This window comes from Bombina bombina, chromosome 6, assembly GCF_027579735.1.
Source record: "Bombina bombina isolate aBomBom1 chromosome 6, aBomBom1.pri, whole genome shotgun sequence".
In the NCBI taxonomy this organism is placed as follows: Eukaryota; Metazoa; Chordata; class Amphibia; order Anura; family Bombinatoridae; genus Bombina; species Bombina bombina.
In genome coordinates this window covers 557407479-557419527 of record NC_069504.1, presented here as the reverse complement: position 1 = coordinate 557419527, position 12049 = coordinate 557407479, and the positions used below count along the sequence as shown (strand labels likewise).

General features: G+C 39.7%; 1 protein-coding gene across 3 annotated transcripts in view; it reads left to right on the top strand.

Annotated features, from left to right (window-relative positions):
- The window catches only part of NEDD4 (NEDD4 E3 ubiquitin protein ligase), a 430182-nt gene that overhangs the window by 349267 nt on the left and 68866 nt on the right, over nt 1-12049 (top strand). For 2 of the 3 annotated variants that reach the window (XM_053717506.1, XM_053717505.1), the window contains 3 exons: nt 2567-2686; nt 7140-7334; nt 8370-8447. In XM_053717506.1, coding sequence (XP_053573481.1) covers nt 2567-2686; nt 7140-7334; nt 8370-8447 — 393 coding nt within the window. Of the gene's footprint in view, nt 1-2566; nt 2687-7136; nt 7335-8369; nt 8448-12049 lie in introns of all 3 variants that reach the window. The other variant, XM_053717503.1, reaches the window with a different exon arrangement.

Below are 12049 nucleotides of genomic sequence, written 5' to 3'. Positions count from 1 at the left end.
CTTCAAAATGCATGCCGTGTCCTTCATTCCATTCAACACCCGTCAGTAGCTCAATGCATGGAGGTGATCGGCTTAATGGTAGCGGCAATGGACATAGTACCTTTTGCACGCCTACATCTCAGACCGCTGCAATTATGCATGCTAAGTCAGTGGAACGGGGATTACTCAGATTTGTCCCCTACTCTGAATCTAAATCAAGAGACCAGAAATTCTCTTCTATGGTGGCTTTATCGGCCACACCTGTCCAGGGGGATGCCATTCAGCAGGCCAGACTGGACAATTGTAACAACAGACGCCAGCCTACTAGGTTGGGGCGCTGTCTGGAATTCTCTGAAGGCTCAGGGACTATGGAATCAGGAGGAGAGTCTCCTGCCAATAAACATTCTGGAATTGAGAGCGGTTCTCAATGCCCTTCTGGCTTGGCCCCAGTTAACAACTCGGGGGTTCATCAGGTTTCAGTCGGACAACATCACGACTGTAGCTTACATCAACCATCAGGGAGGGACAAGAAGCTCCCTAGCAATGATGGAAGTATCAAAGATAATTCGCTGGGCAGAGTCTCACTCTTGCCACCTGTCAGCAATCCACATCCCGGGAGTGGAGAACTGGGAGGCGGATTTCTTGAGTCGCCAGACTTTTCATCCGGGGGAGTGGGAACTTCATCCGGAGGTCTTTGCCCAAATACTTCGGCGTTGGGGCAAACCAGAGATAGATCTCATGGCGTCTCGCCAGAACGCCAAACTTCCTCGCTACGGGTCCAGATCCAGGGATCCGGAAGCAGTTCTGATAGATGCTTTGACAGCACCTTGGAACTTCGGGATGGCTTATGTGTTTCCACCCTTCCCGCTGCTTCCTCGATTGATTGCCAAAATCAAACAGGAGAGAGCATCAGTAATTCTAATAGCGCCTGCATGGCCACGCAGGACTTGGTATGCAGATCTAGTGGACATGTCATCCTGTCCGCCTTGGTCTCTACCTCTAAGACAGGACCTTCTGATACAGGGTCCATTCAAACATCAAAATCTAACTTCTCTGAAGCTGACTGCTTGGAAATTGAACGCTTGATTTTATCAAAACGTGGTTTTTCTGAGTCGGTTATTGATACCCTGATACAGGCTAGGAAGCCTGTTACCAGAAGGATTTACCATAAAATATGGCGTAAATACCTATACTGGTGCGAATCCAAAGGTTACTCTTGGAGTAAGGTTAGGATCGCTAGGATATTGTCCTTTCTACAAGAAGGTTTAGAAAAGGGTCTATCAGCTAGTTCTTTAAAGGGACAGATTTCAGCTCTGTCCATCTTGTTACACAGGCGTCTGTCAGAAAATCCAGACGTCCAGGCCTTTTGTCAGGCTTTAGCTAGGATCAAGCCTGTGTTTAAAGCTGTTGCTCCGCCATGGAGTTTAAACTTAGTTCTTAACGTTTTACAGGGTGTTCCGTTTGAACCCCTTCATTCCATTGATATAAAATTGTTATCTTGGAAAGTTCTGTTTTTAATGGCTATTTCCTCGGCTCGAAGAGTCTCTGAGTTATCAGCCTTACATTGTGATTCTCCTTATCTGATTTTTCACTCAGACAAGGTAGTTCTGCGTACTAAACCTGGGTTCTTACCTAAGGTAGTCACTAACAGGAATATCAATCAAGAGATTGTTGTTCCATCCTTGTGTCCAAATCCTTCTTCAAAGAAGGAACGTCTTCTACACAATCTGGATGTAGTTCGTGCCCTCAAGTTCTACTTGCAGGCAACTAAAGATTTTCGCCAAACTTCTTCCCTGTTTGTCGTTTATTCTGGACAGAGGAGAGGTCAAAAAGCTTCTGCTACCTCTCTCTCTTTTTGGCTTCGTAGCATAATACGTTTAGCCTATGAGACTGCTGGACAGCAGCCTCCTGAAAGAATTACAGCTCACTCCACTAGAGCTGTGGCTTCCACTTGGGCCTTTAAGAATGAGGCCTCTGTTGAACAGATTTGCAAGGCTGCAACTTGGTCTTCGCTTCATACTTTTTCCAAATTTTACAAATTTGACACTTTTGCTTCTTCGGAGGCTATTTTTGGGAGAAAGGTTCTTCAGGCAGTGGTTCCTTCTGTATAATGAGCCTGCCTATCCCTCCCGTCATCCGTGTACTTTTGCTTTGGTATTGGTATCCCAGAAGTAATGATGACCCGTGGACTGATCACACATAACAGAAGAAAACATAATTTATGCTTACCTGATAAATTCCTTTCTTCTGTTGTGTGATCAGTCCACGGCCCGCCCTGTTTTAAGGCAGGTAAATAAGTCACCACTTCACCCTTGGTTACTCCTTTCTCGTTGATTCTTGGTCGAATGACTGGGACTGACGTAGAGGGGAGGAGCTATATGCAGCTCTGCTGGGTGAATCCTCTTGCATTTCCTGTTGGGGAGGAGTTATATCCCAGAAGTAATGATGACCCGTGGACTGATCACACAACAGAAGAAAGGAATTTATCAGGTAAGCATAAATTATGTTTTTTCTTAATAGATGGTACTGCCATCTTGTGGTGTGTCGTATAATTTAAAAAAAAAAATTCTTTAAATATATATTTAAGGTATTACCTACTTCATCTGGGTTACCACCTGGCTGGGAGGAAAAACAAGATGACAAAGGAAGATTATATTACATTGATCACAATACACGAACTACTACATGGGAAAAACCTGCAATGCTGGTAATCTAATAGACTAACATAAGTTTTAATTCCTGTAAAACTGTATTTTTTGTAAGAAAAAAAACAAAACAAAAAATATTGTAAATATTTTTTATATCAATCAAATGCACAAAAATGTTTATTGCCTACATAGTTTTACTGCACACAAACATATAACTGCATTCTAGTAATTATAACTACATTTAAGTTACTATTATTATTATTATTAATAATCATCATCATACTCTTATCACCAAAGCCTTTAATGATCAATACTTTTTAACTATCTGCATATGTGTATCTAACCATGCTTGTAGGACATACAGTATTAGGACTATGCCATGTTGAAAACTTGTGTGATGAATATAGATGGACTTTCCTTTTAAACAGCTGGATTGGGCTTTTGTATAAGTGTGTATCAGTTTCCTATAAAGCAGTATAAAGTTTACATAAATAAAGCCTCATATTACATTTCCCACTGAAAAAGAAGACAGTACAATACCCTAACAGTTTCAAAAAGATTAATGTCATAACTGTTGTCATCCTCATTTGAATGTCACCTCAGTAAGGGAGATGATATGTATACCGACTCTTCACTTGGTGGATCAAAACGTTTGTTATGCTTCATGTTCAACTGAAAAGATCCTGGAGTGAAATGGAACATAACTAAAATATAATAGGAAAATTACCTTATTGTGTTGTATTGGAGACTATAACAATTTAACTATCAATATTTAATCTCTATATCATAAAAATATTCTTTACAGAGAGATGCACAACATGCATTTGTTTGTAATTTAATGACTGACATTACTTGTCCTGCATGACTTTTGTATGCTCATTTTCTTCCCCAATGTTATCTTTCTCCTCACTGTCTTTTCTTACTCTATTTCTTTCATGTAATTAGCAAGAGTCCATGAGCTAGTGACGTATGGGATATACATTCCTACCAGGAGGGGCAAAGTTTCCCAAACCTCAAAATGCCTACAAATACACCCCTCACCACACCCACAAATCAGTTTTACAAACTTTGCCTCCCGTGGAGGTGGTGAAGTAAGTTTGTGCTAGATTCTACGTTGATATGCGCTTCGCAGCAGGCTGGAGCCCGGTTTTCCTCTCAGTGTGCAGTGAATGTCAGAGGGATGTGAGAAGAGTATTGCCTATTTGAATTCAATGATCTCCATCTACGGGATCTTTTTCATAGGTTCTCTGTTATCGGTCATAGAGATTCATCTCTTACCTCCCTTTTCAGATCGACGATATACTCTTATATACCATTACCTCTACTGATTCTCGTTTCAGTACTGGTTTGGCTTTCTACTACATGTAGATGAGTGTCCTGGGGTAAGTAAGTCTTATTTTTTGTGACACTCTAAGCTATGGTTGGGCACTTTTTTATAAAAGTTCTAAATATATGTGTTTAAACATTTATTTGCCTTGATTCAGGATGATCAATATTCCTTATTTCAGACAGTCAGTTTCATTATTTGGGATAATGCCTATGAATTTTCAATTTTTTCAGGGGCTTCTTTTGTTCTTCCAACCTGGACTGTGATCTCAACAGATGCAAGTCTGACAGGTTGGGGAGCTGTATGGGGGTCTCTGACAGCGCAGGGGGTTTGGGAATCTCAGGAGGCGAGATTACCAATCAACATTTTGGAACTCCGTGCGATTTTCAGAGCTCTTCAGCCGTGGCCTCTTCTGAAGAGAGAATCGTTCATTTGTTTTCAGACGGACAATGTCACAACCGTGGCATATGTCAATCATCAAGGGGGGACTCACAGTCCTCTGGCTATGAAAGAAGTATCTCGGATACTTGTATGGGCGGAATCCAGCTCCTGTCTAATTTCTGCGGTTCACATCCCAGGTATAGACAATTGGGAAGCGGATTATCTCAGTCGCCAGACGTTACATCCGGGCGAATGGTCTCTTCACCCAGAGGTATTTCTTCAGATTGTTCAAATCTGGGGTCTTCCAGAAATAGATCTGATGGCTTCTCATCTAAACAAGAAACTTCCCAGGTATCTGTCCAGATCCAGGGATCCTCAGGCGGAGGCAGTGGATGCATTGTCTCTTCCTTGGAAGTATCATCCTGCCTATATCTTTCCGCCTCTAGTTCTTCTTCCAAGAGTGATTTCCAAGATTCTAAAGGAGCGTTCGTTTGTACTGCTGGTGGCTCCAGCATGGCCTCACAGGTTTTGGTATGCGGATCTTGTTCGGATGGCTTCTTGCCAACCTTGGACTCTTCCGTTAAGACCAGACCTTCTATCTCAAGGCCCATTTTTCCATCAGGATCTCAAATCATTAAATTTGAAGGTATGGAGATTGAACGCTTGATTCTCAGTCATAGAGGTTTCTCTGACTCCGTAATTAATACTATGTTACAGGCTCGTAAATCTGTGTCTAGGAAGATATATTATTGAGTCTGGAAGACTTACATTTCTTGGTGTTCTTCTCATCAATTTTCCTGGCATTCTTTTAGAATTCCTAGAATTTTACAGTTTCTCCAGGATGGTCTGGATAAAGGTTTGTCTGCAAGTTCCTTGAAAGGACAAATTTCTGCTCTTTCTGTGCTGTTTCACAGAAAGATTGCTAATCTTCCTGATATTCATTGTTTTGTACAGGCTTTGGTTCGTATCAAACCTGTCATTAAGTCAATTTCTCCTCCTTGGAGATTAAATTTGGTTCTGGGAGCTTTACAAGCTCCTCCTTTTGAACCTATGCATTCTCTGGATATTAAATTACTTTCTTGGAAAGTTTTTTTTCTTTTGGCCATCTGTTCTGCTAGAAGAGTTTCTGAGTTATCTGCTCTTTCTTGTGAATCTCCTTTTCTGATTTTTCATCAGGATAAGGCAGTGTTGCGGACTTCATTTAAATTTTTACCTAAGGTTGTGAATTCTAACAACATTAGTAGAGAGATTGTGGTTCCTTCATTGTGTCCTAATCCTAAGAATTCTAAGGAAAGATCGTTACATTCTTTGGATGTGGTAAGAGCTTTGAAATATTATGTTGAAGCTACTAAAGATTTCCGAAAGACTTCTAGTCTATTTGTTATCTTTTCTGGTTCTAGGAAAGGTCAGAAGGCCTCTGCCATTTCTTTGGCATCTTGGTTAAAGTCTTTGATTCATCATGCTTATGTTGAGTCGGGTAGAACTCCGCCTCAAAGGATTACAGCTCATTCTACTAGGTCAGTTTCTACTTCCTGGGCGTTTAGGAATGAAGCTTCGGTTGATCAGATTTGCAAAGCAGCAACTTGGTCTTCTTTGCATACTTTTACTAAATTCTACCATTTTGATGTATTTTCTTCTTCTGAAGCAGTTTTTGGTAGAAAAGTACTTCAGGCAGCTGTTTCAGTTTGATTCTTCTGCTTATAATTTCAGTTTTTTTCATTATAAGATTTAAACTTTGTTTTGGGGTGTGGATTATTTTTCAGCGGAATTGGCTGTCTTTATTTTATCCCTCCCTCTCTAGTGACTCTTGCAAGGAAGTTCCACATCTTGGGTATTTATTATCCCATACGTCACTAGCTCGTGGACTCTTGCTAATTACATGAAAGAAAACATAATTTATGTAAGAACTTACCTGATAAATTCATTTCTTTCATATTAGCAAGAGTCCATGAGACCCACCCTTTTTTTGTGGTGATTATGATTTTTTTGTATAAAGCACAACTATTCCAATTCCTTATTTTTGATGCTTTCGCACTTTTTCTTATCACCCCACTTCTTGGCTATTCGTTAAACTGATTTGTGGGTGTGGTGAGGGGTGTATTTGTAGGCATTTTGAGGTTTGGGAAACTTTGCCCCTCCTGGTAGGAATGTATATCCCATACGTCACTAGCTCATGGACTCTTGCTAATATGAAAGAAATGAATTTATCAGGTAAGTTCTTACATAAATTATGTTTTTTAGTTGTTTTTGGTTTTTCCTTTTCCATATCATGTCCTTTTTTCATTCTCCATTTATCTTTCTTTACTCATTCTTCTTTCTTCAGTTCTCATGAATTGTATTTTTGTTTGTCTCTCACATTTTCCCTCTCTTCTTCATTTAACTCTTTCATCCTCACATTTATTTATTTAAATGATTTTGGTGTTGTGCATCACCCTCAACCATTATAAAGTGGATTCCACTTTCCAGTGTTCTGAAATGGTGCTTCACTTTTGTTAATATGTATTTTCATTTCGGGAAAAATAAAATCATTTAATAAAATAGGGCATTTTTATTTTTACAATTGAATTTTCTTTTAATAGGAGATATTAAAATTAAGCAATCCAGAATGTTATTTCTTCTGTTGTGAAAAACATGTAGATATTTTTCAAAACTATATTTTATTAAATGGAATAAGTTTGTGTCCTTTTTTTTTTTTTATATCTTCCATACTTTGATTAAGTATTCTAAGTTCCCCTCATGTTTTTCTCATTAAAACTGCCTTTCTTTATTCCCTCTGTATACTAAATGTTGGTTCTGTACAGCAGGGACCCATAGAAACTGCTCAACAGTGCTCTACAGAGAGTTCTTCAGCCAGTTGTCAACCACAAGTTACAACCAGTGATTCCACACAAGTGTCTTCAAACACAGAGTCAGGATTACTACCCAAGGGCTGGGAAATACGACATGCACCAAATGGAAGACCATTCTTTATCAATCACATTACCAAAACCACTACATGGGTACGTTGCACCTACTTTTTATGTTGTTGTTTTTTTAACTGATTGTATTATTTAACTTTCTGTTTCTAATGATTTTTTTTTTTTTATACAAACATTTGTGAGCAACTTTTATTTATCACACCTTTTTCCAATCTTAATAGAAAAAGGGCATAGTGCCATGATTGTCTTAAAGAGAATATATTTTAACTTTTAATGGACCAGTGTTTTCATAGACATTTTGAATTACAAGACCTCACAACCCCTTCCTAGGGAATACAAAGTCTATATTTATGAATATGTTCTTTATTGGTCCATTAAAAAGTATCACAATCTACTAAAAAGAATATTACATTCTTAGCAGCCACTGTTACTTTTTTTTTCTCTCTCTTTCTTTTACAATATGAAAATGTGTTGGTAGTAATATGTAAAGTTATAATTATTTTTTCTGATTTTATTTTTTAGTTGTCTTTTATTTCATGCTTGCTAACTTTAGGGGATTGTGTTGGGAACCTAAAGAATATGCTAATGAGACTTTGAAAACCTCCTGATTGCAGAAAATATAACTAAAATGAAAGTAAAAGCAACTAGTAATGTTATAAACAGGGCTGGCATTTTGTCTAGTCTGGGAAGAATAAGAAATTTGGCTTTTTCTTAGCTTTCATTTTGAGTTGACAAGTAACTTTTTTCTTTCCTGACTAGTAACTTTTTTCTTTCCTGACTAGTAACTTTTTTTCTTTCCTGACTACGAACTTTTTTTCTTTCCGGACTAGTAACTTTTTTCCTGACTGGTAAATTATAAAAGATCTTTTCCGGCCCTGGTTATAAATATAAAATATCATCTATTACAACCTGCACTGCTTTGTTTAGATTTCCCCTATAGGCAGCAGCGGTGACAGTGAGACCTGTTGTCTTAAAATTCCCTCCATGGACTGATAAATCATCTGGGAAACTCTCTCCTTGCCAATTCCTCTCATCATTATTACTGTATTATTAGAATATTTTTGTGCTGGATTGCTAAAAAGTTTGTCATGTATTTTTTTTTTTTTTTTTAAAAAGGAAAGCCCGAGGTTGAGGATTCCTGTTCAGTTGCGGCCAAAGCCACCTATAGAGCTCTCAGATCTGGGACCTCTACCTGTAAGTTACAATTCCAATTTAATATTATGTTAAATGTTATATATTTTGCAAAGATCCTGTCTTATGTTGCCTTACATTCGGACAATGTTTTAGTTGCAGAACCTGATTTTTCTATCTGCTCATATTGGTAACACAAAAAGCAACAATAGTTTTAGCCTCTTTGTGCTAATTGAACTGAAATATGCATGCAATAATTTATGCGGTTACTCCTTTTTTCCCTGTCCCCTTTATGAATTAATAAAGTATGTAATAGTAAGAGCAATTATAGGTCTGTCAGCAACCAACCTATCATTCTGTCATATTCTCACCAAGTCCTGTTTAGGTTCTAGAACACTGGTTTTTAAACCTGTTCCATGCCAGATTTTAAAGATATTTGAACTAGAGCACAGTGGATTAGTAAAAATGGTTATTTCTCTTGTTAAGTGTAGTCAGTCCACGGGTCATCCATTACTTATGGGATTATAACTCTTCCCCAACAGGAAGTTGCAAGAGGATCACCCAAGCAGAGCTGCTATTTAGCTCCTCCCCTCACATGTCATATCCAGTCATTCTCTTACAACCTAACTAAAGGTAGGTCGTTGTGAGAGGTCTGTGGTGTTTTTAAACTTAGTTTATTTCTTCAATCAAAAGTTTGTTATTTTAAATGGCACCGGAGTGTGCTGTTTGTTCTCAGGCAGCATTAGAAGAAGAATCTGCCTGCGTTTTCTATGATCTTAGCAGACGTAACTAAGATCCACTGGCTGTTCTCACACATTCTGAGGAGTGAGGTAACTTCAGAAAAGGGGAATAGCATGCAGGGCCCCCCTGCAAACGAGGTATGTGCAGTAAATTATTTTTCTAAGGAATGGAATTGACTGAGAAAATACTGCTAATACCAATGTAATGTAAGTTCAGCCTTAAATGCAGTGGTAGCGACTGGTATTAGGCTGATGAGTGTGTGTACACTGAAGTATTTTTCTAGGGAATGGAATTTGACTCAGAAAATACTGTTAATACTGAAGTAATGTATGAGCCTTAACTGCAGTAAAAGCGACTGGTAGCAGGCTTATTAATAACACTTCATAGCTTTTAAAATGTATGTTCAAAACGTTTTCTAGCATGTTAATCGTTTTTTGTGAGGTACTTGGTGATAAAACTTATTGGGGCATGATTTTTACCACATGGCTATCTTTGTTTTCTGCATAGAAACAGTTAACTGAGCTTCCCCACTGTTGTAATATGAGTGGGAGGGGCCTATTTTAGCGCTTTTTTGCGCAGTAAAAATTCAGTCACAATCTTCCTACTTCATCCTCCATGATCCAGGACGTCTCTTGAGAGCTCAGGGGAGGTAATCAGTCACAGCAGACCTGTGACAGTGTGTTTGACTGTGATAAAAACGTTAATTATTAAATTGTTATCCGTTTTTGGGTATTAAGGGGTTAATCATCCTGTTGCTGGTGGGTGCAATCCTTTGCTAACTTAATACATTTACTGTGAAAATTTGGTTGCTATAACTAATTTGGTTCATTGTTATTTCAACTGTGACAGCTTTTTGTGCTTCTTAAAGGCGCAGTAGCGTTTTTTATATTGCTTGTAAATTTATTTGAAAGTATTTTCCAAGCTTGCTAGTCTCATTGCTAGTCTGTTTAAACATGTCTGACACAGATGAATCTCTTTGTTCACTATGTTTGAAGGCCAATGTGGAGCCCCATAGAAATTTGTGTACTAAATGCATTGATGTCACTTTAAATAAAAGTCAATCTTTACATGTAAAGAAATTATCACCAGACAACGAGGGGGAAGTTATGCCGACTAACTCTCCTCACGTGTCAGTACCTTCGCCTCCCGCTCAGGAGGTGCGTGATATTGTGGCGCCAAGTACATCAGAGAGGCCCATACAAATCACTTTGCAAGACATGGCTACTGTTATGACAGAAGTATTATCTAAATTGCCAGAATTAAGAGGCAAGCGCGATTGCTCTGGGTTAAGGACAGAGCGCGCTGATGATGGGAGAGCCATGTCCGATACTGCGTCACAATTTGCAGAACATGAGGACGGAGAGCTTCATTCTGTGGGTGACGGATCTGATCCAGGGAGACTGGATTCAGAGATTTCTAATTTAAAATTTAAGCTTGAGAACCTCCGCGTATTGCTAGGGGAGGTATTAGCGGCTCTGAATGATTGTAACACGGTTGCAATTCCAGAGAAATTATGTAGGCTGGATAGATACTATGCGGTACCGGTGTGTACTGACGTTTTTCCTATACCTAAGAGGCTTACAGAAATTATTAGCAAGGAGTGGGATAGCCCCGGTGTGCCCTTTTCCCCCCCTCCTATATTTAGGAAAATGTTTCCAATAGACGCCACCACACGGGACTTATGGCAGACGGTCCCTAAGGTGGAGGGAGCAGTTTCTACTTTGGCTAAGCGTACCACTATCCCGGTGGAGGATAGTTGTGCCTTTTCCGATCCAATGGATAAAAAATTAGAAGGTTACCTTAAGAAAATGTTTGTTCAACAAGGTTTTATCTTACAGCCCCTTGCATGCATTGCGCCTGTCACTGCTGCGGCGGCATTCTGGTTTGAGTCTCTGGAAGAGGCCATTCGCACAGCTTCATTGGATGAAATTATGAACAAGCTTAAAGCACTTAAGCTAGCTAATGCATTTGTTTCTGATGCCGTCGTACATTTAACCAAACTTACGGCTAAGAACTCCGGATTCGCCATCCAAGCGCGCAGAGCGCTATGGCTTAAATCCTGGTCAGCTGACGTGACTTCTAAATCTAAATTGCTTAATATTCCTTTCAAAGGGCAGACCTTATTCGGGCCCGGCTTGAAAGAAATTATCGCTGACATTACGGGAGGTAAGGGCCATGCTCTACCTCAGGACAGGGCCAAATCAAAGGCCAAACAGTGTAATTTTCGTGCCTTTCGTAACCTCAAGGCAGGAGCAGCATCAACTTCCTGCGCTCCAAAACAGGAAGGAGCTGTTGCTCGTTACAGACAGGGCTGGAAAACTAACCAGTCCTGGAACAAGGGCAAGCAGGCCAGAAAACCTGCTGCTGCCCCTAAGACAGCATGAAGAGAGGGCCCCCTATCCGGAAACGGATCTAGTGGGGGGCAGACTTTCTCTCTTTGCCCAGGCTTGGGCAAGAGATGTCCAGGATCCCTGGGCGTTGGAGATCATATCTCAGGGATATCTTCTGGACTAAAAAGCTTCTCCTCCACAAGGGAGATTTCATCTTTCAAGGTTATCAGCAAACCAAATAAAGAAAGAGGCGTTTCTACGCTGTGTACAAGACCTCTTACTAATGGGGGTGATCCACCCAGTTCCGCGAACGGAACACGGGCAAGGATTCTATTCAAATCTATTTGTGGTTCCCAACTAAGAGGGAACCTTCAGACCAATCTTGGACTTAAAAATCCTAAACAAATTCCTAAGAGTTCCATCATTCAAAATGGAAACTATTCGAACCATCCTACCCATGATCCAAGAGGGTCAGTACATGACCACAGTGGACTTAAAGGATGCCTACCTTCACATACCGATTCACAAGGATCATTATCGGTACCTAAGATTTGCCTTCCTAGACAGGCATTACCAGTTTGTAGCTCTTCCCTT